We start from the raw sequence: 24224 nt of genomic DNA on the forward strand, positions 1-24224 counted from the left end.
ACCGTATGTTTGGGTGTCTGAAGTTGCTCCCAACTCAAAAACATAGAAAAAACACAACTCTGGTGTTTTGTTTCGGGCCCCATATATCTAAAAATGTGTCACTGGATGAGCAGTACAGATTTGCAATTCAAACTAGAAGATTATTGATTCCATTTTCTTATACTATCGACCTCAGATGATACTTCATTTAGAGAACCCTGAAAGTTCAAACTCTTTTGCTTTGCTGTCTTAAATGTCATCATTAGTTATATCATTCACTTACTCGAAGAAAAACATGAGCCATGAATGCTCTACCAGTATTTAGTTTAAAGTTTTATATACTGACATTTTTTTTACGAATCAAAAGTTAGAATTTCTGATTTCCAATTGTCATTGAACACACCACCAGTTTAGTCCTTACACAAAGTTTACGACCTTAACACTTGTCCTCGGTCAAACTATAGACAATTTAATGTTTGTGAACAAAACTGCCAGTCAAGTATTTTTCTATCAGCTTGACATTTGGTGTGAGTTCTTAGACTTTTTACTGTATGCTCTCTCTCATACTGTAATTATGTACTCCAAGGGTTATTGAGTACTGTGGATCAACGAAGGCAGACCGTGAGGAAGAGAGGGGTGGTGAGTCGAGTGGGTCACTCTAAAACGATTAGTGTGAATAGAGGTGTCCATAAAAAAGGAAAAGGAGCCACAGTGCTGTGTTTCTGTGTTACTTTGAGCAAAGCGTGTCTGAGATACTTCATTAAGATCACTAAGAAAAATATGTCAGCTTATGTGTCTCAATCAAAATCAAGCGTCACAAGACCCTTTCTTAAAATACCGTTCTGGTAGTGAAATAATTTCCTTAAGGTGTTGGATGCATTTCTTTTTTCATACTGAACCTTCTGTACATATAATGTGTAAATCCCCAGCTTCAGAGTTAAATGGTAAAATTGGATACTAGGTAGCAACTTAAATTCCTCGAATTCAGCAGCGTGTTTTATAAACGTCGCATTTGCTATTGCTGTTGGTGTCTGTCCTGCATCCTCAGCTTTCTGTTTTTAAAGAATATTTGTAACGGTGCTCGACACATCCCAGTGCACGGTTTGTGCAGAGCATATGAACTGTGTCCTTCATTTTTGTTTTTGCAAGGTCATGGTTTAAATTGGGTCACATGGCATAGCCTTTTTGTTCTTGTGTTCAGAGCTTTTACACACGTAGGCAACATCTTAGCAGCAGAATAGTAGAGTTATAACCCAGAAATAGGTGTGTATGGTGATCCAAAAAGTAGTTGAGCCTTTATTGCTCTCAGAAGAAATATTAGCGTTTTTCAGAGTGTGACTGATCCGTACATAATAAATATTATTCTTATTTCATGATGATAATGATTCCATTGCCCTTTCCTTGTGTGCTTAGATGAGACCGAGCTGAAAGACTGTTTGATGGTCCTTGTTGACGACCAGCAGAAGCTCTCAGTTCAGATGGCCAAGAGCACCCTGTCCGCCCAGCGCCTGGGCCAGCGCCTGGTCATCCTGGAGCGCTACCTCATCTCTCTCAGCCACAGCATGATGGAGGAGAAGTACATCGTCCGATGGAAGATGCCCCCCAGCCCACCTCTGCCTACAGCTGACAATAAGAGGTAAAAATAACACATCTTGGATGCATAGTACATATAAGACCAATGAGGTACTTTTTATGCAAGTTGAATGCTTTTTTTTTTTTTTTTTTTTTTTAAAAAAGGGCTCAAGGTTTTCTGGATAAATCGACAGAATTTGAGTGTGCACAAAGAGCACTAACCCCACCATAAACATGTTAATGGTTTTTATATGTTTTTAAGAGAAAATTAAAATAGGTTTGACTCAGCGTCACGATATTGCGCGCGGCTTCAGTAAATAAAGTCGCAGTTTGTAACAGCGCCAGTTATCTTGATCATGTACAGAATGGGGAGAGGTCTTGTCTTTCACGGCCCTGTTTATTTTCTGGAAGCAAAAAACAAAAATAGAAGTTTGTTTGTGTGATGCCAAAACACACGAATAAGGTGAACGAAATAACTTCTCTTCCATTAACTTTCTCTAATGCTGAATTCCAAAAATCATATTTTTGCCTCTTCCTTTTAAACTGTCTTCGTAAAGTGTTTTTTTGTGGATGTGAGTGTAAATTTGAGGTGAAAGTAATAAGCTTGCAAACTTTATGACACAGTGTATACTTTGAAGTATGACATTAACACTCACTCCACTGCAATACCAACAAGAAGCTTACAGCAGTTACTTTGTCATTGGGTCTCCATGATGAGATTAACTCCATTATAGGTATAGTTGGGTTATGCTCCTTATCTGAGGGTAATTATCCTTGGATATACGGCGGTGAATGAATCGAATCACTGGCACAAAGCATGTCATACCCCGGTATGATAGGTGGCGCTGTACCCATTTTAACTATCGCTAATGGAGCCACTTCTGGTTGACGTCTTCACCATCAACAACAACAAACACAGGTATTCGAGAAAGATGGCAAACGCAGAGCAAGATGAAGCTACGTCCCTCCACATTTAGTTTGTGATGAGCATGGTTATGGCATTCTCCATGGCGTTGTTCATTTCTTTCCGACGGCGGCGACAACAACAGTAATATCGTCTCCTTCGACATCTGGGTGACGATCCTGGGGAAAATTCTCGAGCATGCGCAGAACGCTTAATCCGATCCACTGCCGTCTACATGCACGTTCAGAGTATATTTAGAGTTATCTCGGGGTCTTAATTCGATCGCGAGTAACCCGATCTGATCCGTTTTTTTTGTCAGATTAAGGTGTCTCCATGAACTGAATAACTCAGTCTTATTGTAATTTAGCCATTAATCCGATCCGATGACACTCGTGTAACCCCACTGTGTGTGGGGAAGATGTTGGACCACAGTTGGAATATTTCAGTGTGGAGTTGTTTCTGTACGCTTTTTAATCTCTGCATTTTTGTCATTTTTACCTCAGCACTCGTCCAGCCAGTAAAGGTGTCGAAGGTTTGGCCCAAGTCGGCTCCAGGGCAGCTCTCTCTTTTGCTTTTGCTTTCCTGCGCCGGGCCTGGAGGTCGGGTAAGAACCATGCTTACTCGAAAGATGCTTTGTGTCCTCATAGTGCTGCTTACTGCCCTTGAGCTATACTTAACATCTGTTGATAAACTTGTTGCCCCATGTTACGAGCTGCTCGGAGTAAACAAGCCAACATATTTTGCAATACGGTGTTTCCAGCCTCAGGTTATTGAGGGAAACACAAGCTGTCAATGACGGGCTGTGGGTGATAACAGGATGGGGCCAAAGGTTAATTATTTCTACATGTCAGGGATAAGAATGTGATGGACTTGCAAAATAGTTGTTTGAACATAGTGTAGCTAAAGTAGGAACAATGAAGGACCAGGCTATGGTTTGTAGAGAAGTAGAATATATGTTATTTAAATGTAATATTAGACTTCTCATTTGTGTTGTAAACTATGACGTCAAGTGAATATAGTTTTTTTTTTTTTTTTTTTTTTCAATTGCACAATTGAGCAATTCTGTAACTCAATGTGTTTTAATCTAAAATAATCATTGTTTCCCTCTTAAGTCACCACATCTGTATATTTTTTCATGCTTATGTGGTCATGGTCCTTGCATTTCTCAACCACCATTCAGTCCATCTAATTCACATTTGGAACGTGTATCCCTGGAGCCAAAACAGTGTAATGCAGGGATGGGAGGTGTGCAAATATCCTGGCCGAAAGTTTATTTTTTAAGCTTTCACACAGGCTGGTGCTAGATTGGATCAGCCAGAAGGAGGAGGCTCCGCTTTGTCAGTGGGATTTAGCATCACGGCGCATTAACATCATGCTCACAACATTTTCTACAGCGGTGCTCATGCTTAAATAAGCATGAGCTCGACTCTTTACACTCGCTTCAGGTCACACACCCAGGTTCAAGCTGCAAGGAGCTGCTCACGCGCTGTGTGTGCAGTTGTACTGTTCAGTGACTGCGCTCACACAGACAGGGGCTGCATTGTACCAGAGCCCACCAAAGTTTGCGTCAGTATCGCAGCAATAATGGCTCACTTCTAGAATTTGAAATCTGATTTTAGACTCTATCCCAAGCTGAATAAATGTCACTTTACTTCCTTTGTCTTCAGTAAACAGTTCTAGCATCCCACAGTGGACAGTATCCTCATTTATTATCACTGCAATCTTAGGAAACCCTGGCAACGCCTACAGTGTTAACAACTGAGCTGTTGTGCAAAAAGTCCATTTCTACAGAGAAATGTACAACATGACATTTCATCTGGAGTTTCAGAACATTATCTTTGTTTTGTATAGTGGATAATTAAGGAGAGTTTTCAGCTTTGCTGCTTAAATATAATCATATTTGCTGTAGTGACATAACTGAGAGCGGGGCCTTATTCAACATAAAAACAAAGAACACTCAGCAGACAGTCTAATAGGGAAGATACTGTTTATTATAGTCAGCCTATTAGTTTGGTTGTTTTTTCATGCATTGCAGGATTATCAGTTTGTACTGAACCATCCATCAAATGCAAATTATATCTATGAGTTTAAAAATGGAACATTTAGAAAATCACCTGGAGGATTTCTTTCCAGAGACAGACCCATTGTTGCCATGGACACTCCACAACTACAGAACAGTCTTCTGTTATTTTAATAAAGATGCTGTGTATCCCTCTTGTCTACTTTCTGTTGTAGGAATGGGGACATGTAGTATGTCTTCACTGATCATCTCCCCATCCTCGCAAAACTCGATCCCTATTCACACAATGTTTGTGCCTCATTGGCGAAACCACAGGTCCTTGTTAAGCCGTCGTCGTTCTCCTTTGGTAGCTCACACAGACCAAAAAGAGGGGGCTCAGGGCCGCATTATTGTTTGCGTGCACACAGCAAGCTGGTGACACCAGCACCATTGGTACGAGCTGTGTTTTTCTTACACACACACCAGTTCTGCCCCATGACTATCTCTGTTACTAGCTGAAAAATGTATCAGCGTTGAATTAACTTCTGCCTCCCATTCGGCCTCTTTACTCTCACACAGTACACTGAACTGTCCTGCTTTGAAACAAACTGCATGAAAAGAGCTGCAGTTTAACTTCTATTTCGAGCTGCACTGTTTTCAACAGCAACATTCTTTGTGTGATGGCGTGTTTTCCAGATTCTGCTCCTCTCGATCATTTGTTCACACACTCAGCTGCAAGCTACAAACTCCTCCCTCTGAATAGACCCAGACTAAAAGAAGTTAAATAATGAGCAAATTTTGGCAGTGACTGTTCTTCATAGACTTTTTTTATTCGGTGTGTTGATGTAGGGCTGAGAGCTGCTCGTCCACAGGGACTGGGTGGGAACAGAGTGCCGCCCTCTCCTTCCTGTAACATGAGCAATGCGCACACACACACGGACAGTTAAGCCTCTCATCCTCATTTTAGCTGTATTCCTGGAATACAAAGTGAGAACAGCAAAAGAGCAGCAGCATGTTCTCTCCCATGTCACCTGCTGAATAAACACAAACCAATTCCTTTTTTATTTAGCTGACTTCATAAGGGTAGGACTCTGGGCCATTAGCTATAAGATTATAGGCTGTTCACATGTAAATGCATGACCTCTTCGAACAAGCACATATTTGTAAGTAATGGCGTAAACGTCAGTGTGTATATATATAGTTTTGAATAAGAGGGCCTGTGTTATCAGGTTGTTGTATATATTTGAATTACAAAAATAGATTATTAACTTTGAAACGCAAGGAAATATTTCACCTAAATCTAGGTCATTATTTATAACTGCTAAATTCAGCAAGTTGTATAGCTGCTATTTTTAGGTAACTTCTCTGTCGTATAATCGAGCAGTTCTGCCCTCCAATAAACCCAAAATATGTGTGTTTCTGTGCAGGAGATGATGCAGATCTTTGCAGTGAGCTTCTCCAGGAGTCTCTGGATGCCCTGCGGGCCCTACCTGAGGCCACGCTGTTTGATGAGGGAACCGTGTCGTCGGTGTGGCTGGAGGTGGTTGAGAGGGCCACAAAGTTCCTCAGGTAGAAACCTAATGGGAAGCAATCCAGTCCTTCAGTAGTTTTGGTTTATCTGACGTGATCGTTTGCTCGTTATCTCTGCTTTGAATTATATTAGGTGGAAAATCTTTGGCTTGGAATGTTGGTCTTTTTTTTATGTTTTATGAGCCAAACAGATCATCTTGACATATTAATCAATTCTGTGTCTTCCATGTCTTCTCTCCTTTGGTACCAGTGATGTCCATGGAAGTGCCAGCACCAAAAGTAACATTCCTCTTTACGACCAGCACCTTGCCCTGGCCATCCTGCTGGAGCTTGCTGTACAGAGGGGTACTCTCAGGTAACCCAATACCTTTAACACCTGCTCGTTTGTTTATGCTGATTACATGGGCTGCTTCCTCACCACTCGCTTTGTTGTTTTGTTACTGTGGCCTTCCAGTCAGCTCCTGTCCGCTGTTCTGCTGCTGTTACGTCTGTGGGAAAACGGCACCAGAGAGATGGACAACGAGCGCTCCACCCAGGGCACCAGCGCTCCTCTGCTGCCCCTCCTGCAGCGCTTTCACAGCATACACAGCAGCAAGGAGGAACCTGTTCCTGAGGACGATGCTGAGGTAAAAGGAAAAAAAAGTCCTTTTCTTAAACCGATATTCATTAAAGGACAGAAAAGGAACCTCTAAATGAAAACAGAACAATTAGTCTAATTTATAAGATGTACTGCTTTGTTTGTTGCCTTTTGCCATAGTCATGGTAAAGAGCCGAGATTATAAATACTTTGTGGTCGATTGCTGTAATCTCTAGATCCTCACAGCCCCTCTAAGTCCAAACGAGAGTTTCTTGCGCTACCTGACCTTACCTCAAGATAATGACCTGGCCATTGATCTTCGACAAACAGCAGTGGTGATCATGGCTCACCTGGATCGTTTGGCTTCTCCCTGCAGCCCTCCACACTGCAACTCCCCTTCATCACACAAGGTGACGGCTCCTTTTGTTGCTCTTGTTACATGTAGCTACAGTCTTTTGTATGTTTATAAAACTACTCCATATAGAGTTAATCGAATGTACTACAATTTAAATTTACACCTATCTAAATACTTTTACTGTACATCTCCTCATATGACATGTGTTGACATTTAGGGATCACTGCCTTCATATTTAAATAGATGTAATGGCTCTTATGTGTATTATGCAGTTTTCTGAATGGATAAACTGCCACCAGAAAGACAATGCTGACAATTAAGCTCTCCTCTGTCTCTTAATGTTCTAGGGGTCCTCACAGGAAGTGATTGCCTGGGGTCTGTTAGGTTGGAAACGTTATGCCAATGTCAGTGGACCCATTCAGTGTAAAGCCCTATCAGGCCTTGGAGTCACACAAATCGTCTGTTCAGAAAAGGGCTTTCTCATTCTGTCCAGCAGCGGGGCTGTTTACACCCAGAACTACAAGAGCACAACCCTGGTCAGTTCTGTTGCACAGGGGTTTTCTGTTTATTGGTAAACCCCCTAAATCTCTCTAAAAACAAGATGCTGATCCTTTATTTTTCCTTTATTCGCAGGCTCCTATGCTACTCAATGTTCTGAGCTCCAGGAAGATTGTGAAGCTCGCAGCTCATCCTGATGGGCAACACTACTTGGCTCTGTCATCCAACGGGGAGGTGTTCTCCTGGGGCTGTGGTGATGGTGGCCGCCTTGGACATGGAGACGCCACGTAAGCAATAAGACAAAACTGCTTTTAGGCTTATTTAGTTTTTGATATTCAGTATGTCACATAATTGGAAACATAAGATATTGTGAGACGCCTCCATGTTGAAAGAAGTCTGAGAGTTCTTTCCATAGAGTGGAACCATAGAGATTGGGCATAAGGGAAACTATTAATTTTCTGTGATGCCGTAAAGTTAAATTATTGATAAAACAGATTGTGAAAAAATATGTTGCAGTGTTTTCCAAATATTGGACATTCTTATGATTTTTTTTTTTATGCTTGTAAACCAACAACAAGAAGACGGGAAGAGGAATGAAAAGATCTGAGCTGAAAATAATTCCTTTTGAAACGAGCCTTTTGAGGACAGTTAATGAAGGATTGTCCTTCAGGTTTTGACATTGTCACTGAAGCATTTAATTGTTTTACATTTTAATTTCTGCTTTATTTCAGATACCTAGAGGAGCCAAAAATGATTGCAGCCTTTAATGGGAAACAGACCGGAAAGCATGTGGTGAACGTTGCCTGCGGGAGCACGTACAGCGCCGCGATCACCGCTGACGGAGAGCTCTACACGTGGGGCAGAGGGAACTATGGACGTCTGGGTCATGGTGAGCTCTATATGCACTGAACTTGGTGGATACCGAGTCTAGTTTTAAAAGTAAGGTTTTTGTTTGTTTCATTACTGAAAATGAGTTTTCCTCTGACTGGGCTCTTAGGCTCTAGTGAGGACCAGACTACTCCCATGTTAGTGACAGCTCTGAAAGGCCTGAAAGTAGTGGATGTGGCATGTGGAAGTGGTGACGCCCAAACGCTTGCCGTGACCGAAAATGGTTGGGATAAAAGCAAATTTTGACTTAAATTTTATTAACGCACATGGTGCTGAACGTAATCGCCACCCCTGCTTTGTTTCCACAGGTCAGGTGTGGTCCTGGGGAGATGGAGATTATGGTAAACTGGGCCGAGGAGGCAGCGACGGCTGCAAGACACCAAAGCTGGTGGAGAAGCTGCAGGACCTGAACATGGTGAAGGTGTATTGTGGCAGTCAGTTTTCAGTAGCCCTCACTAAAGATGGCCAAGTGTACACATGGGGTAAGGGAGACAACCAGCGGCTTGGACATGGAACTGATGAGCATGTACGCTATCCAAAGTTGCTCGACAGTCTACAGGGTGAGTAGCGTCCATTAAAGAAGGAGAAAAAACCTTTAGAAGTTTTTGAGAAAACAAAGACTTGATGGGAGTTTGTTATCTTTGCTTTCAGGAAAGAAAGTTGTGGATATTGGGGTGGGGTCCACACACTGCCTAGCCCTCACTGACGATGGAGAAGTGCACAGCTGGGGCAGCAATGATAAGCTACAACACTTTGATACACTCTTTTCCAACAAGAAGCAGCCCAAGGCACTCCCAGGGCTCAACTCCAAACACATAGTGGGGGTCTCCTGTGGCCCAGGACAGGTGGGATATGCAATTGTCGCGTCCGATGTGAAGATGCACATAAAGGTAAAAGATGGATTCAACACATTTGTTACTCGTTTGTTTTCAGAGCTTCGCCTGGTCCTCTTGCTCAGCGTGGTCTGTTGGGCAACGTGTGCCCTTTGTGGTGGATGTTTGCCCTATGACCTTTGAGCAGTTGGATCTGCTCCTGCGGCAGGTTAGCGAGGGCATGGACGGCAGCACAGACTGGCCTCCTCCTCAGGAGAAGGAGTGTATGGTAGTCGCTACACTCAACCTGCTCAGACTCCAGGTTGGCAACAGTCCGTCTATAGATGATTTCTCCAGAAGTAACACTTGACATCTCAGTAGAATTTGACCACTTTGCCTCTCATGTCTAGTTCGTGTCCAGTCATTTCTGAACAATCTCTTTGGTCATACTTAGAGTTGACTGTCTTTAATATCTGAATATTCTCTAATTCCTTTGATTTATCAGATTGTTAATATCAGGACTGAAAATGACTTTTGTTTGCAGCCTTAAAGCTTCACATTTTTTTCCTCAGCTCCATTCAGCCATCAGTAACCAGGTGGATCCAGAGGAGCTGGGACTGGGGCTTGGCAGTGTGCTGCTTAACAACCTCAAACAAACAGTGGTAGTGCTTGCTAGCAATGCTGGCGTGCTCAATACTGTGCAAGCAGCAGCCCAAGCTGTCTTGCAAAGTGGCTGGTCAGTGCTGCTGCCCACAGCTGAGGAAAGGGCGAGGGCGCTGTCCTCTCTGCTGCCTAATGCCGGTATGTGCAAATCAAAGCCGGTGCTGGTTGCACTGATAGAACAGATAAAAAGATAACTTTTTAGTCCACTACCTTGGTTTACTTTAGGAACATGCAACAAGCTTTAGAATGCGAAGTGTAAGGTTTTCATTATTTTGTTCCAGCATCTGGAAATGAGATGAGTGTGAGTCCTGGGCGACGCTTCATGATCGATCTGCTGGTGAGCAGCTTAATGGCTGACGGTGGGCTGGAATCTGCACTCAACGCAGCCATCACAGCCGAGATACAGGTCAGTGTGTTAAATGCATGAGACATCACTTCAGCACTTTCTCACACAAAATGGTGACGTTTTGTCTGTTGTAGGAACAAAAAAAGAAATTGTGGCTTACGTCGAATTTCCTTAGGGAACCCAGCTGTCAGGGTGAACTTTTTTTCCCCAACAGTTGGTTTCTAGGCAAATAAAACTACCTCCTTCCGTCTACATCATTGTAAACTTCGACATTTATCAATTTCTTTTCACTGGCCTCAGCAAACTTTTGACAGATCACTGAGACTCGCTGTTGTAACTGAACATTATTAAATTCCATAAAAAAAAAAAAACGGGAAATCAGTTCAGTTTTCTTCATCTACATTCCTGAATTCCTGAAATAACACCTTCACATGAGATAAAGGATTCGTTTGTGTTTATTTTATGACAGGATATTGAAGCCAAAAAGGAGGCTCAGAAGGAGAAGGAGATCGATGAGCAGGAAGCTAATGCCTCCACCATGCACCGCTGTCGCACCATGCTGGACAAAGATCTCATCAACACAGGCATTTACGAGTCAACAGGGAAACAAAGCCTGCCTTTAGTGCAGCTTGTCCAGCAGCTTTTGAGGTACTGGCTCTCTTCTGTGCTCACGTTTTAAAGCATCATAACCTGTTGCTGTCTACTAGCAGATTTACATGTTTGTATACTACAGGAATATCGCCTCTCAGACCATAGCAAGGCTGAAGGATGTTGCTCGCCGCATCTCCAACTATTTAGAGGCGGAGCATGTCAGCAAGGAGCGCTCCGCATCTCTGGATCTACTTCTGCGCTTCCAGAGGCTGCTGGTCAGCAAGTTATATTTCGGTGTTACAGACACAGAGAATGTCAATGGATACAGTAAGTCACTTAGTCTGACTCGGGTCTTTTCAGTTTCAGAGTCGTCAAGTATCAACTCTAAGTCAGCAGCTTTTGTTTCCTCTGGTGTCTTTGCAGATCCTGAGCTTCTGGGTGTTGGCTCCCTGTTAAAAAAGTACATTGCCCTGTTATGCACTCACATTGGAGACATCCTCCCCGTGGCAACAAGTATTGCATCTACTGGTCGCCGACATTTTGCTGAAGTTTCTCGTGTTATTGAAGGAGATCTAACTGGTAGAATCCCTCTCTCTGTGTGTCTGTGCATCATAGTTTGCATATATACCTTTTAAGGATCATGTGAGTTACTTATTAATGCTTTACTGTATCTTCTTTATAAGGAGTGCTTCTGCCTGAGCTGGTGGTTTCCATTGTTCTCCTCCTCACCATTGATAATGGCCTGATGCAGGAGACGGGCTCCATCCCTTTGCTGGCTGGACTCCTTGAGCACTTAGACCGTTTCAACCACCTGGCCCCAGGACATGAGAGGGACGATAATGAGGATTTGGCCTGGCCGGGCATTATGGGTGTGCCACCATTAGTTAACTCTGATAAGCAGATTTGTTTAAATCAGATTCCTACATTTTACGCTGAATATTTAAGCTTTAACAGTAACTAGCTTTATGTATTGTGGTGTAAGGCTCCTTTTTCACAGGGCAAAGTTCCAAGAACAATGAGGAAGTTTCACTCATCCGGAAGGCTGACCTTGAGAATCACAACAAGGATGGCGGCTTCTGGACAGTAATTGATGGGAAGGTCTATGACATCAAGGACTTCCAAGCTCAGTCCCAGTCGCTAACAGGGAACAGCATCTTGGGTATGGTTGAAAAATAGTTTTGGATCTAAATGTGTCGTAGAAAACATTTTTAAACTGAATTCTGGCTTGAAGACTGGCTCTAATATTATTTTCCTAATGTTATTTGTACTGAAACACAATGTCTCCTACAGCTCAGTTTGCAGGAGAGGACCCTGTAGTTGCTTTGGAAGCTGCCTTACAGTTTGAGGACACCAGAGAATCCATGCAGGCTTTCTGTGTTGGCCAATATATGGAGGTACAAAACCATCCATCTTTATAAATGCAGCCTCTTCCTTTAGAGGTCATTCCACTTCTTGATATTGTGACGTTTTATCATTTACAGCCTAATCAGGAGACGGTCACCACTCCAGACCTCAGCAGTCTGTCCTCCCCACTTATTGACACTGAGAGGAACTTGGGGCTGCTGTTGGGTCTTCACGCCTCCTATCTGGCCAAAAGCACCCCGTTGTCCCCCATGGAGATTGAATGTGCCAGTGAGTTTGATTATTTTAAAGCAACATTAACATCAAATCATTAACTAGAATGATTTTTAACCACATTGTTTTATTTCTCTGAGCAGAATGGCTCCAGTCCTCAATATTCTCTGGTGGCCTTCAAACCAGCCAGATCCATTACAACTACAATGAAGAGAAGGATGAAGACCACTGCAGCTCTCTGGGTACAACCACTCCAGATAAGGCCAAACTTTACTCACGCAGAATAACCCTCAGCGACCACGCACAGCCTTTCCTGCAGGCCATTGCTGACAACAACACTCAGGACCACACCGTGAAGGTACAGGCAAGACAAAAATAGCTGCAGAAGCCAGTGCACACCAGACATGAAACTGAGGGGTTATCCTTTTGTGTTTTGTTTGTGATATTGTAGGACTTCTTATGCCAAATCGAGCGTTGCTGTAAGCAGTACCATCTTATCACACCCATCACTTTCCCCCCGGAACACCCTGTGGAGGAAGTTGGCCGCCTGCTGCTCTGCTGCCTGCTCAAACATCATGACCTTGGTAGCCTAGCAACTATACTCAGACTGGTTGTTTGAGGAGGAATTACAAGTTATTTCTTCTTACCTTTTTAAAAAGAAGAGAGAAATAAAAAAAAGTGTTTTTCTCATTATTTATGCTTACAAAAGCAAATATACATTTTATAGTGGATTGCACCACTTCATGTAAACCCTCTTCCTGTCACAGGTCACATTGCTCTCTCACTTGTCAGTCAGTGTGCCTTGGGTGTGGACCAAGGAAAGCAGAGGTCCCTCCCTAAATCTGTGATTGACGTGTGCCGCATGGTCTATCAGGCAAAGTGTTCTTTAATCAAGGTAGGATTTCCACTTCACAGCTTGATTATGAATAATACAAATCAATAGATTTTCTCTAGTGGGAAACCTTTATGATACATATTTATGAAATGTTTGCTTTGTTATACTGCAGACCCATCAGGAACAGGGTCGCTCTTATAAGGAGGTGTGCGCTCCCGTTATCGAGCGACTTCGCTTTCTGTTTAATGAGTTGCGTCCAGCTGTGAGCAACGACCTGTCGATCGTGTCCAAAATGAAGCTGCTGAGCTCTCAGCCGCGTTGGAGGAGGATAACCCAGAAACTCATCCGGGACCGAAGGAAAAAAAGAGGTGAGAAACTTACTGCTACTACCTCTGCAATTTTCTATTGTGTCTACTGGTATCACATTTAAGGTTTTCTTTCTTTTATTAGTGCCTAAAAAGTCAGAGTCTGCTGCCATAGAGGAGCCAAAGCTGGAGAATGAGGGGACCAATGAAGAAGAGCATAATGTTCACATCAGCCCCACTCCTGCAGACAGGAAATCACCCACTGGAAAAACATCCAAGGTAGATTTACAGGCTTTTGCTTTTGTCAGTGATGGAGTATTTGAATCAGAGGAAAAAAAGTATTTTTAAAATAAGTAGAAGAATCCTTTCATTTTTTTTTTTTGTTCTTTTTTTTTTTTAACATTCAAAATTCTGAGAGCATTTAATCATCTTTAGACAAAATTTGACAAATCAGGGTGACGGGGTTATTCCAATTCACTGAATTTGTAAATTAAATTTCTTACTTTGCATTTATCACCTGTGAACATGTATCAACGTGTGACGATGCTGTCACTTTGCAGCAGGACAAGTGGAATCCGCTTCTAAACACTGTGGCCAATGTCCAAAGGTACCGGTGGCTGAAACACAGTGTTCAGGGTGCCTTTTCTCAGTCCAGCCTAATGGCCACCATAGTGGATTTTGCACTGAAAGAGGAACCACTGGATGTGGAAAAGATGAGAAAATGTCTTCTTAAGCAGGTGAGTCAGTGTGATATTTAACAAAAGAGAGATTAATGTTTGCTCTTAGAGAGCTAGACAAATGAGAACCTGCGCAGCCTGATTAGTTTTTGTTTTACAGTAACACTGTTAACACGGCATATTGATTTGAGTGTTTGCAGGGCATGCCAAGGAGAGCAATAATAGTTGCTATGGTCTGCGTTGCTGTGATGTAAATGTCCTTTTCTGTGGAGTTGCATTTCAGGCTACTGCCTAAAAGTACCGCAACAGTTTAACACAGAAATATATATCAGTCTTAAAGCGCAGTGGATATAATGTAGTTGGAAAAAAGCGTGGTGAAAGTTCACTCTGTTTCTTCACAGTTGGAGAGGGCTGAGGTGAGGCTGGAAGGCATCGACACTATGCTGAAGTTGGCTTCCAAAAGCTTCCTGCTGCCGTCTGTGCAGTATGCAATGCTGTGTGGATGGCAAAGGGTCATACCAGAAGGGACCAACATCGGGTAGGTGACCTGTTTACTGTGAGCTGTCCCATTCTTGAAATTGGTCCAGAACATCTCTAGTATAATACACTAAAATTGTTCTGAGGGCAAAAGTTTTAATGTGTTCTTTATGTCTACGAAACATAACAAATAGTTATGAAATGATGGTTTATTTTAAATTTTCAAATGTATAAACTCTCATCTTCAGGGAGCCTTTGTCTGATTGCCTGAAAGATGTAGATCTGATCCCTCCCTTCAATCGCATGCTTTTGGAGGTGACATTTGGGAAGTTGTACTCTTGGGCCATTCACAATGTTCGCAACATCCTGCTCGAGGCCAGCGCTCGGTTCAAAGAACTAGGTAAGGGTTGTGAACAAATGCTTGATATAAGTTCATCTTAGCAAGTTACACTGCTAATGTGTAAAATGTGACAGGAACGTATGATAACTTCCTGGTTGCCTCTTCTTTTAACCAGGTGTGCAGCCTGTTCCCTTGCAGACAATCACCAACGAGAACCCAGCGGGACCAAGCCTTGGCACCATTCCACAGGCCCGCTTTCTTCTTGCCATGATACATATGCTGTCACTGAAACATGGGTCTAACAGCCTCAGTCTGTTGCTAAATTCTGGCATATTGGCTCTGACACAGAGTATACTCAGGCTCATCGGTGAGAATTGTCCCGTCAAATAATTACAAGCTACCCAGAACAGAGGCTAAGGGGAATTCTGTGCTTGTGTCCATATTAATGGATGGAGTTGTTTGATGGCTCTTTTATGTTGTTCATGTTTCAGGACCCAGCACAGACAGCAGCGAGGAGGACCTGAGTTTATGTGCACATGGAGGCTCAGCCACGGTACTGGAGGAATCTAGAAAGGAGGCGGCCCCTGTCCCTTTACCCGCCTCTGGGCCAGAGCTGGCTGCCATGATGAAGATTGGCACCAGGGTCATGCGTGGAGTTGACTGGAAATGGGGAGATCAGGTACCTAAAACAGTTTTACTCAGGGTTTTTTTATTTAATAGGTGATTCTGAAGTAGTTGGGGATGGAGTGATTTTCGATCGGATCGTCTGTCAGTGATCGAAGGGAGGATCGTGATCTTTTTTACAACTCTGCGATCTTTGAGGCGATCTTCAATTAATTTAATGCCATAAGATGTTAAAAAAAATCTCTAGAACCTGCACTTTACTGTGTACTTAAAAATGCTTCATCTTCTTGCTGCTGACCACACACTTTTTTTTTTTTGTGCCACAAGTGGTGTGCTATATTATCTTTCTTTTTAGTCACAAAAAAAATAATTCACTCATATATTTGAATAACAATAACTTTATTAAATGGAGGGATCAACCCAAAATAAAATTTTGAGCCATAGAAATATAGATTTTGCATCACAGAAGTGTCTAAATAAATAATGGGCTGTAATAGGGATGGAATGATTTTGGATCGGATCGTCTATTGGCGATCGACAGTGGCCACGATTGAATGATCTGAAGCAGGGCCGATTTTATATCCCTAGAAGGCTAATCCAACCTTGTGCATTCACCAGGATGGTCCAGCACCAGGTCTGGGCAGGGTCATTGGAGAGCTGGGTGAGGATGGATGGATCAGAGTTCAGTGGGACACAAACAGCACCAATTCTTACAGGATGGGCAAAGAGGGCAAATATGACCTTAAACTTGCGGAACCTCCTCCAGCTGCTCAGCCCACCACTGAGGACTCAGACACTGAGGATGACACAGGTCAGTTTACAGAGCGGCGTCAGCAGAAACGACTGCAGCAACAAGCATAATATGAGATTCTTACTTTAAACTTTTACACCGCCTTCTCTTTGCATTAAAGAAGGGGAGCTGGTGGAGAAAAGCAGCCATCCCACAGCAATGATGCTAACCAGCACAGTCAACCTGCTGAAGACACTTTCTCTATCTGCTGGGATCTATGCAGAGGTTCTGCAAACGGACGCTACGCGCACTCTGTGTGGGCTGCTCAGAATGCTTGTGGAAAGTGGAGCTAATGACAAATCGGGTATTTATCAGGCCTTGTTGATAGAAGACATTTTATGCATGAGAATTTATTGGTTAGCTTTTTAACCTGAGATTTTTGGTGTCAGGCTGTCACTCCCACAGGTTGGTGTCTCGGGAGCAGCACAGGAGCTGGTGTACTCTGGGCTTCATTCGCAGCATTGCTCTGAGGCCGCAGATGTGCAGCACCCTCAGCACCTCTGCTTGGATTGGCCTGCTCATCCGCATTGTAGAGGGACACCAGTCTTTCAATGCTATTACTCTGCAGAGACAGGTAGCTTACCACCATTTTCAAGATTCCCCTCTGATGCTGTTCATTAGTTAATTTTCTCATTTTAAAAAGCGGCATCCTGATATATAAAGGAATGTGGTATCGCTCCTTGAAATTAGCTGCAGGGAGCATATTTATGAATTCTGTCAGCTAAGTGTCAGTAAGACTGGATTTCTGGGAGGGGTCATTGTCTTAATTTGTTAGACACAATTACATGAACTGAGTAGTGAAAAAATAGCTAAAACTGTAGGATTTGGACCACAGCTGCTCTAGTTATGGCACAGACCATAAACAAATGTTGGTTTGTCCAACATTAAACATTTAAACTCCAGCGTGCATAAAATATTAAAACTGCATCTATTGAGGAATAATCAATTGTCTTGTGAATCCTTGTGTCTCCAGATCCTGGCTCTACGTCTCCTGCAGGCTGTCCTGCCTTCATGGGATAAGACTGAGCGCTCTCAAGACATGAAGTTCCTGGTGGAGAAGTTGTTTAACTTCTTGGGAAGCCTGCTGAGCACCTGCTCGTCAGATCTACCACTTCTCCGAGGTACAGCCATGGATCAGGCCTTAAGGAGAATATCTGATATTTTTGCTGTAGAACATGTTTTTAAGTACTTTATTACCTCCACAGACGGTTCAATGCGGAGGAGGAAGTCCCGCCCACAGGCGTCTCTTACGGCCACTCACAGCAGCACACTGGCAGAGGAGATCGTGACTGTCCTGCGTACTCTGCACTCTCTCAGCCAGTGGAACAGCCTGATAAATGATTACATCAACACTCAGCTGAGCTCCATTAGAGATGTTATGGCAGGCTGCCAGTCTGAAGCTGTAAGATTTACTGCTGTGTCATCCGTTCAGTTGCTGTGTTGCAAAAATGTTAACTTAGAATAGGACCATTATTCTGTCTTCAATTGAAAATATCAGCGCTAACAAAATAGGTCTTGTTAATGTTCCCTCCTTCCTCTTGTCATTAATTTCAGTGTTTCTTGGAGGACTATTTTCCTGAGTCAGAGGGCCCCAGAGTGGGCTGTCTGATGGCAGTGCTGGCAGTGATTGGTGGAATTGATGGGCGACTCAGGTTAGGGGGGCAGGTCATTCATGAGGAGCACGGAGAGGGAACAGTCACACGCATCACTCCGAAAGGTCGCATCACCGTCCAGTTTCACGAGATGAGAACCTGTAGGGTTTGCTTGCTTAGCCATCTCAAACCGGTATGAGAGTGTTTACGTGACCTTTTCCATATAGACCTTGCAAAACAACTCTGCTTCAAAGTTAGTCTGACTTTTTAAAATTCCCCTATTTCCTTAGCTGCCTGCAGTAACCTTCAGCGTGCAGAACCTTCCCTTTTCTGAGCCTATGTTGGCAGTTTGGGCCCAGTTGGTCAGCCTGGCTGGAAGCAAACTGGAGAAACAACGCATGAAGAAGTGTCTTAGTCGAGGGCTCACAGGTACACAATGCAACACAAATAGAATTGATGGTCTCCCATGAGAAAAATGTTACATAATTGAAAAAGAACTGTTTGGATTTTGCTGTGAGACAAAGTTGTTGTCCGGGGAATTGAACCAAATATCATGTTTTCAGCTGACCAGGTGGACATCCATCTGCTTCGATGCCAGCAGCTCAGGCTTTATATTCTGAAGGCAGGACGGGCTTTGCTGTCTCACCAGGACAAACTCCGGCAGATCCTCTCTCAGCCGGCAGTAATGGACATTGGAGCCAGCCCCGGTGGTAAGACCTCAGGGTTGCTTTTTTAAGTCTTAAAGGGGTCTGCCGAGGTTCAGTAAAGTGGTGGTAACTTTTTACAAAAGGAGCAGGATTAGTGAATGAGAAATGAGTTACTAATATCTTTAACTAATTTTTAAATTTAAGAATCAAAGTGAGATATCTACAGCACTGTCGGTGGATAAACTTAGCTGCATAAGTTTACTGTACACAATGTTGCTGATCCATTTAGACCACACTTCTTCCATTTGGCTTGGTGAAAAATGGTAGCGTTTGCTAATTATTTGAACACATTTTACTGTCTTTTTGTGCAGAGGATCCAGTGGTGTCATCCCCTGATGTTGGAGACTTCTCCCCTGAGGGTCCATTGCCTCCACTGATCCTTCTGCAGCAGCTGCTGTCTGCTGCCACTCAGCCCTCCCCCATCAAAGCTATTTTTGACAGGCAGGAGATGGAGGTATGTAAATACGCCTTACCTCAAAAAGCTGATGTTAAGTCAGTGTCTGCACTATTACTGCAATCCATGAGATCAAGTGTGTTAGGTCTAAGCTCTGTATTATTTGTATGTGCAGGCGGCAGCTCTGGCAGTGTGTCAGTACCTGGCTGTGGAATCTGCCCACCCTTCTTCTCCACTGTTTGAAGAGAGTAGCTCCAGTGAGGCCACCACACCCGTAACTATACAACATGTCAAACCACCCAAACAGAAGAAACAGAAAACTTCCCCCATACCTCCCTTACCCATAGTTCTCCAGCTAATGGAAATGGGGTTCCCACGGAAAAACATAGAGTTTGCCTTGAAGTCACTGTCTGGTACTACAAGCAGTGCCTCTGGTGTCCCAGGTATATTTTCATATGACAGAAACATGAGCTTGACTGCATTGAACTGTTTGCTTGTCACTGTATTTGTGTCATGGTGCTTCATGATATCATGCTTTGAGATATACCTGAGGAGAGTAATTGAGCTTTTACATCAGGTGTGGAGGCTCTTGTGAGCTGGCTGCTGGACCATCCAGACGTTCACGTCACTGAGCTATCAGATGCCGACACTGTGTCCGACGAATATTCTGATGAGGAAGTGCTGGAGGAACTGGAGGAGGCGGAGCCGGCGTTCACTGTGGTGCTTTACTTTGTCTTTTACTTTTCCCACAACCAATACGATACCAACCTGAGTCACCTGTTCCTCTGCCTGTAAAACTCTTGTCGTGACCTGATTTATTAATAGATTTATTTACCTGGTCCTTTGTGCCATTAGCCTCCAGGTGTCGTGGTGACTGAGAGCCAAACGTTTAAAAAGAGATCTGATTTCCAAAGCAACGACGATTACGCCGTATATGTGAGAGAGAACATTCAGGTAAGAGCAGCAGCTTTTAATTGTTTGCAACAATATCAGTTGTATGCAAAATTAAACGCCAGGATCATTTGCTTCCGTGCAGGTGGGGATGATGGTGAAGTGCTGCAGGACGTACGAGGAAGTGTATGATGGTGATGTTGGGAAAGTGATTAAGCTGGATAGAGATGGACTTCATGACTTAAATGTGCAATGTGACTGGCAGCAAAAAGGAGGAACGTACTGGGTTCGCTACATCCACATCGAGCTACTTGGTAGGTGTTTTTAATGTGATGCGAAGCTGGTAATATTAAGAAGGGAATAGGTCTGAGGAATGTCTGCATGTTTTGTCTTCAACCTCTCACGTTGCCTTTCCAGGATTCCCACCACAAAGTTCTCCCTCTCATATAAAAATTGGCGACAAAGTGCGGGTAAAGCCCACTGTCACAACACCAAAGTACAAATGGGGCTCTGTCACTCACAGGAGTGTTGGGGTAGTGAAAGGTAAACTGAGTATTTTTATATTCACGACCTGATCACATTCTTCTACTGCAACCAAAATCTTCTCTTATGGTTGTTTTTTTTAAAAAAAAAATTTTTTTTTTTAGCTTTCAGTGCCAATGGAAAGGATGTTATTGTAGACTTTCCACAGCAGTCCCACTGGACTGGTTTGCTGTCCGAGATGGAACTGGTACCCAGTGTTCATCCTGGAGTGAGGTAGGAATATGCAAAGTGTCCCCGCAGTCAAGCGTGTATCTCTGTATCTCTGGGTTTTAAATCACACCCCTGTGCTCTCTGCAGGTGCGATGGCTGTCAGATGTTCCCCATCAACGGCCCAAGATTCAAATGCAAAAATTGCGACGACTTTGACTTCTGTGAAAACTGCTTCAAGACACGCAAACACAACACTAGACATTCCTTTGGCAGAATCAATGAGCCCGGTTAGACACGCATTCGCCATGACAACATGTGTGGTGCTTCTGTGGGACTGTGAGCACGTATGTAAACCTGCTGTGCACTTTCTCTTCCACTAGGCCAGTCTCCAGCTTTTTGTGGCCGTTCAGGAAAACAGCTCAAGAAGCATCATAACAGCCAGCGTGGGATGCTGATCGACGATTGGTCTCGTGCTGTGAAGAGCCTCAATGTGTCGTCCTCGGTTAACCAGGCTTCTCGCCTCATTGACTGCAGCGATCAGTGTTGGCAGTCCTCCGGCTCACAAGGAAAGGTTGGGGATACACTCGCCTATTTGCTCGAATTTGCTTCATTTTAAGTGCAATGCATCACCTGACAGGCTTTGCCGTTGTATTTTTTGCAGCACTGGATTCGTCTCGAACTTTTCCCAGACGTTCTTGTGCACAGGCTGAAGATGATTGTAGACCCGGCAGACAGCAGCTACATGCCCTCACTTGTGGTGGTTTCAGGTGTGTTAGTCGGCATAGTTTTTCTTTTGAAAATATGCTGCTTTTGGTACTTTATTGTCCTTTCTTGTACTTTTAATTTTTTATCAATAATAATCTTTTTTTTTTCTTATTTATATTCAGGTGGAAGCTCTTTGAACAACTTAATTGAGCTTAAGACAATTAACATAAATCCCACAGACACCACCGTCCTTCTCCTCACCGATTGTATTGAGGTTGGTGGGCCTTGACATTAGTTGGTAATTATTGTTTATTATCTTGAGTAGTGTAGTAATTTCAATGATGTTTTCCACCTCAGTTTCACAGATACATTGAGATTGCAATCAAACAGTGCCGCAGCTCGGGTATAGACTGCAAGATTCATGGACTTGGCATTGTGGGACGCATAAGAGCAGAGGATGAAGACCTGGCCACTGTCCCTTTCCTTGCTTCTGACAATGAAGAAGAGGATGATGACAAAACTGCAACTGGGAGGTAAGAAAGGCCAGTCAATCAACATGGAATTGGTGAATCATCTGGTTCTCTTTGTGTTAAATATATGCTTTCCTCGAGTTAAGAATGAAAATCTCTGGCAGGTGGTTTCGGCAGATAAAGGTCAACATTTTTGTCTCTATTTCAATCTTGATTTTTACAGTTTGACAAGTGAATCAGTAAACTGGGGATGTGGGTCCAGGGTCTTCTCTCATATCTAAATGGATGTATGCTTACAGGAACATGTCTTAATGGCCGTGATGAAAACTAAGTGTTTATTTGAACTGTCAAAACAAAATCAAAATGTGAATTCACATCCATACAATTTTTATTTGCCTCTTAGTCTCGTTCGGAAGAAGTCATCAGGATTGGAGTCTGCAGCCACCATCAGGACCAAAGTCTTTGTTTGGGGGCTGAATGACAAGGACCAACTGGGAGGACTTAAGGGCTCTAAGGTGCAGTTTGCAGCAACATTCAAGTTCAGTGCATGTAGCCATGGGTGTATTTATCTCCCTGGACGTCATTCTATGAAAAGCGATGGACTGTGAGAAAAATGGTTTAAACAATTGTTGAGAGACACATTGATAAAAATCTTCCAACATTTTTGCTATTTGTTATTCTCTGCTTTGTGGAATCTGTTATTTCTCTAACCCACACCTTAAAGGCCTATGTTAGATTTTGAAGACAGTGAATTAAATTGGTGGACAGATTCCAAATAAATCTTTGTTACGTTTTTTTACAGCTGGTCAAACTAAAGGTAACTTTGACTACTTAACCTGCTGTTTGGTAGTCAATTAAAAATGTCAGTGTGACATATGTGGAACTACTAATTTACCACTATAAAGTTGGGTTACACAGCAGCAGGGCTCAGGCACCAGACTTTAAGTTCTCTGATCAGCTTTGTGTGCACTCTTCACAGATCAAGGTTCCTTCCTTCTCTGAAACACTCTCTGCCCTCAATGTGGTGCAGGTGGCTGGTGGCTCAAAAAGCCTCTTTGCAGGTGAGTGAAGACACGCTTTTATTTCAGTGTTCTCTCACACGTTGCGTTCAGTTTGTAACTGGTCTTTTTTTGGTTTTCTGCAGTGACTGTGGAGGGGAAGATTTACGCGTGTGGAGAGGCCACCAACGGCAGGTTGGGTCTGGGCCTCTCCAGTGGGACCATCCCAATCCCCCGTCAGATCACTGCGCTCAGTAACTACGTGGTGAAGAAGGTGGCTGTGCATTCTGGTGGACGTCACGCCATGGCCCTGACTGTGGACGGGAAGGTCTTTTCCTGGGGCGAGGGAGATGACGGCAAACTTGGGCACTTTAGTAGAATGTGTGTTCTTTTACACAAATACTATTCACACATTAGAAGCGTGCGTGGATATCATCTGTGCATTTATTTTGGGCTCAATAAAGTATGTAGAATTCCACAATTTGGAAGAGGGTAAAAATGGCACAATGACAATAGAATTTAGGCTTTACAATGACTTTCCAACCCCAGATTCTATATAAGAATCCTAATAGTTGATATTAATTTTACAGATCATTGCCCTTGAAGTGAATGGTTTCTGATTCATGGTTTTAATATTGTTTTAATATTATTCAACATCTTCACTGAATGTGTGATAGACAGTTGTTTCTAATTAAGGGAGTGATAACACTAATGAAAGGTATGATCTTTCCTTCAGGAACTGTGATAAGCCCCGGCTGATTGAGGCATTGAAGACAAAGCGCATCCGTGACATCGCCTGTGGCAGCTCTCACAGTGCTGCCATCACCTCCAGTGGGGAGCTGTACAGCTGGGGTTTAGGTGAATACGGCCGCCTCGGACATGGGGACAATACAACTCAACTGAGGCCCAAACTGGTACGTGCATGGCTTCCACTTTGCCCTTCCTTTACTTTTAAATATGCTGGATATTAATAGGGGTCCCACTTGAAAACAGTGTGATGTGAGTTTGATTTTGCTCTGCCTGAAACTTTTATCACCTTACAGAGCTTCTCTGCTCAGCTGCTCTGAAGAAGGACAAATATTTACACCCAATAACTTAATTCCACCGTTCTTAGAACGTAGTTTGCATGAATCCTTACACACTATGGAATGTGTAAACATGATATGTGATTTGACTGTGTGTGATTCATCTGTCATCCAGGTGAAAGTGCTTCTTGGGCACCGTGTTATCCAGGTGGCTTGTGGTAGCAGGGATGCTCAAACTCTGGCCCTCACTGATGAAGGTAAGAGATCAGCATTTTGATAATGAAGCACCAATGAATTTAGCCAAGAAGCCTTGATTATATCTACAACTTACACATTTAAGATTATTTCCACTCGGCAGGTTTTGTTTAGACCTCTACATTTGAGTTTCAGTAATGTTTGTTTTTCATTTTGT

At 43.2% G+C, this 24224-nt stretch overlaps 1 protein-coding gene across 2 annotated transcripts in view; it reads left to right on the plus strand.

The window, feature by feature from the left end:
- The window catches only part of herc2 (HECT and RLD domain containing E3 ubiquitin protein ligase 2), a 43459-nt gene that overhangs the window by 3786 nt on the left and 15449 nt on the right, over window positions 1-24224 (plus strand). For both annotated transcript variants that reach the window (XM_072390067.1, XM_072390068.1), the window contains exons 5-61: window positions 1393-1615; window positions 2959-3059; window positions 5882-6023; window positions 6235-6339; window positions 6439-6610; window positions 6798-6971; window positions 7264-7452; window positions 7550-7701; window positions 8146-8303; window positions 8412-8525; window positions 8611-8862; window positions 8954-9147; window positions 9236-9436; window positions 9687-9915; window positions 10059-10183; window positions 10593-10771; window positions 10857-11041; window positions 11138-11293; window positions 11398-11583; window positions 11697-11873; window positions 12005-12108; window positions 12196-12346; window positions 12433-12647; window positions 12741-12873; window positions 13057-13184; window positions 13297-13492; window positions 13575-13708; window positions 13990-14166; window positions 14508-14644; window positions 14832-14983; window positions 15099-15290; window positions 15415-15602; window positions 16166-16358; window positions 16459-16641; window positions 16727-16911; window positions 17311-17458; window positions 17543-17739; window positions 17892-18122; window positions 18220-18358; window positions 18493-18639; window positions 18948-19090; window positions 19206-19473; window positions 19608-19750; window positions 19886-19984; window positions 20067-20235; window positions 20339-20464; window positions 20569-20677; window positions 20762-20901; window positions 20995-21185; window positions 21276-21381; window positions 21502-21593; window positions 21677-21852; window positions 22193-22304; window positions 22769-22850; window positions 22934-23168; window positions 23524-23701; window positions 23988-24069. In XM_072390067.1, the coding sequence (XP_072246168.1) occupies window positions 1393-1615; window positions 2959-3059; window positions 5882-6023; window positions 6235-6339; window positions 6439-6610; window positions 6798-6971; window positions 7264-7452; window positions 7550-7701; window positions 8146-8303; window positions 8412-8525; window positions 8611-8862; window positions 8954-9147; window positions 9236-9436; window positions 9687-9915; window positions 10059-10183; window positions 10593-10771; window positions 10857-11041; window positions 11138-11293; window positions 11398-11583; window positions 11697-11873; window positions 12005-12108; window positions 12196-12346; window positions 12433-12647; window positions 12741-12873; window positions 13057-13184; window positions 13297-13492; window positions 13575-13708; window positions 13990-14166; window positions 14508-14644; window positions 14832-14983; window positions 15099-15290; window positions 15415-15602; window positions 16166-16358; window positions 16459-16641; window positions 16727-16911; window positions 17311-17458; window positions 17543-17739; window positions 17892-18122; window positions 18220-18358; window positions 18493-18639; window positions 18948-19090; window positions 19206-19473; window positions 19608-19750; window positions 19886-19984; window positions 20067-20235; window positions 20339-20464; window positions 20569-20677; window positions 20762-20901; window positions 20995-21185; window positions 21276-21381; window positions 21502-21593; window positions 21677-21852; window positions 22193-22304; window positions 22769-22850; window positions 22934-23168; window positions 23524-23701; window positions 23988-24069 (9195 nt within the window). The remainder of the gene's footprint in view (window positions 1-1392; window positions 1616-2958; window positions 3060-5881; window positions 6024-6234; window positions 6340-6438; window positions 6611-6797; window positions 6972-7263; window positions 7453-7549; window positions 7702-8145; window positions 8304-8411; window positions 8526-8610; window positions 8863-8953; window positions 9148-9235; window positions 9437-9686; window positions 9916-10058; window positions 10184-10592; window positions 10772-10856; window positions 11042-11137; window positions 11294-11397; window positions 11584-11696; window positions 11874-12004; window positions 12109-12195; window positions 12347-12432; window positions 12648-12740; window positions 12874-13056; window positions 13185-13296; window positions 13493-13574; window positions 13709-13989; window positions 14167-14507; window positions 14645-14831; window positions 14984-15098; window positions 15291-15414; window positions 15603-16165; window positions 16359-16458; window positions 16642-16726; window positions 16912-17310; window positions 17459-17542; window positions 17740-17891; window positions 18123-18219; window positions 18359-18492; window positions 18640-18947; window positions 19091-19205; window positions 19474-19607; window positions 19751-19885; window positions 19985-20066; window positions 20236-20338; window positions 20465-20568; window positions 20678-20761; window positions 20902-20994; window positions 21186-21275; window positions 21382-21501; window positions 21594-21676; window positions 21853-22192; window positions 22305-22768; window positions 22851-22933; window positions 23169-23523; window positions 23702-23987; window positions 24070-24224) is intronic.

The sequence above is a fragment of the Leuresthes tenuis genome, unplaced genomic scaffold, assembly GCF_036924035.1.
Source record: "Leuresthes tenuis unplaced genomic scaffold, fLeuTen1.0.hap1 SCAF_7, whole genome shotgun sequence".
NCBI lineage: Eukaryota > Metazoa > Chordata > Actinopteri > Atheriniformes > Atherinopsidae > Leuresthes > Leuresthes tenuis.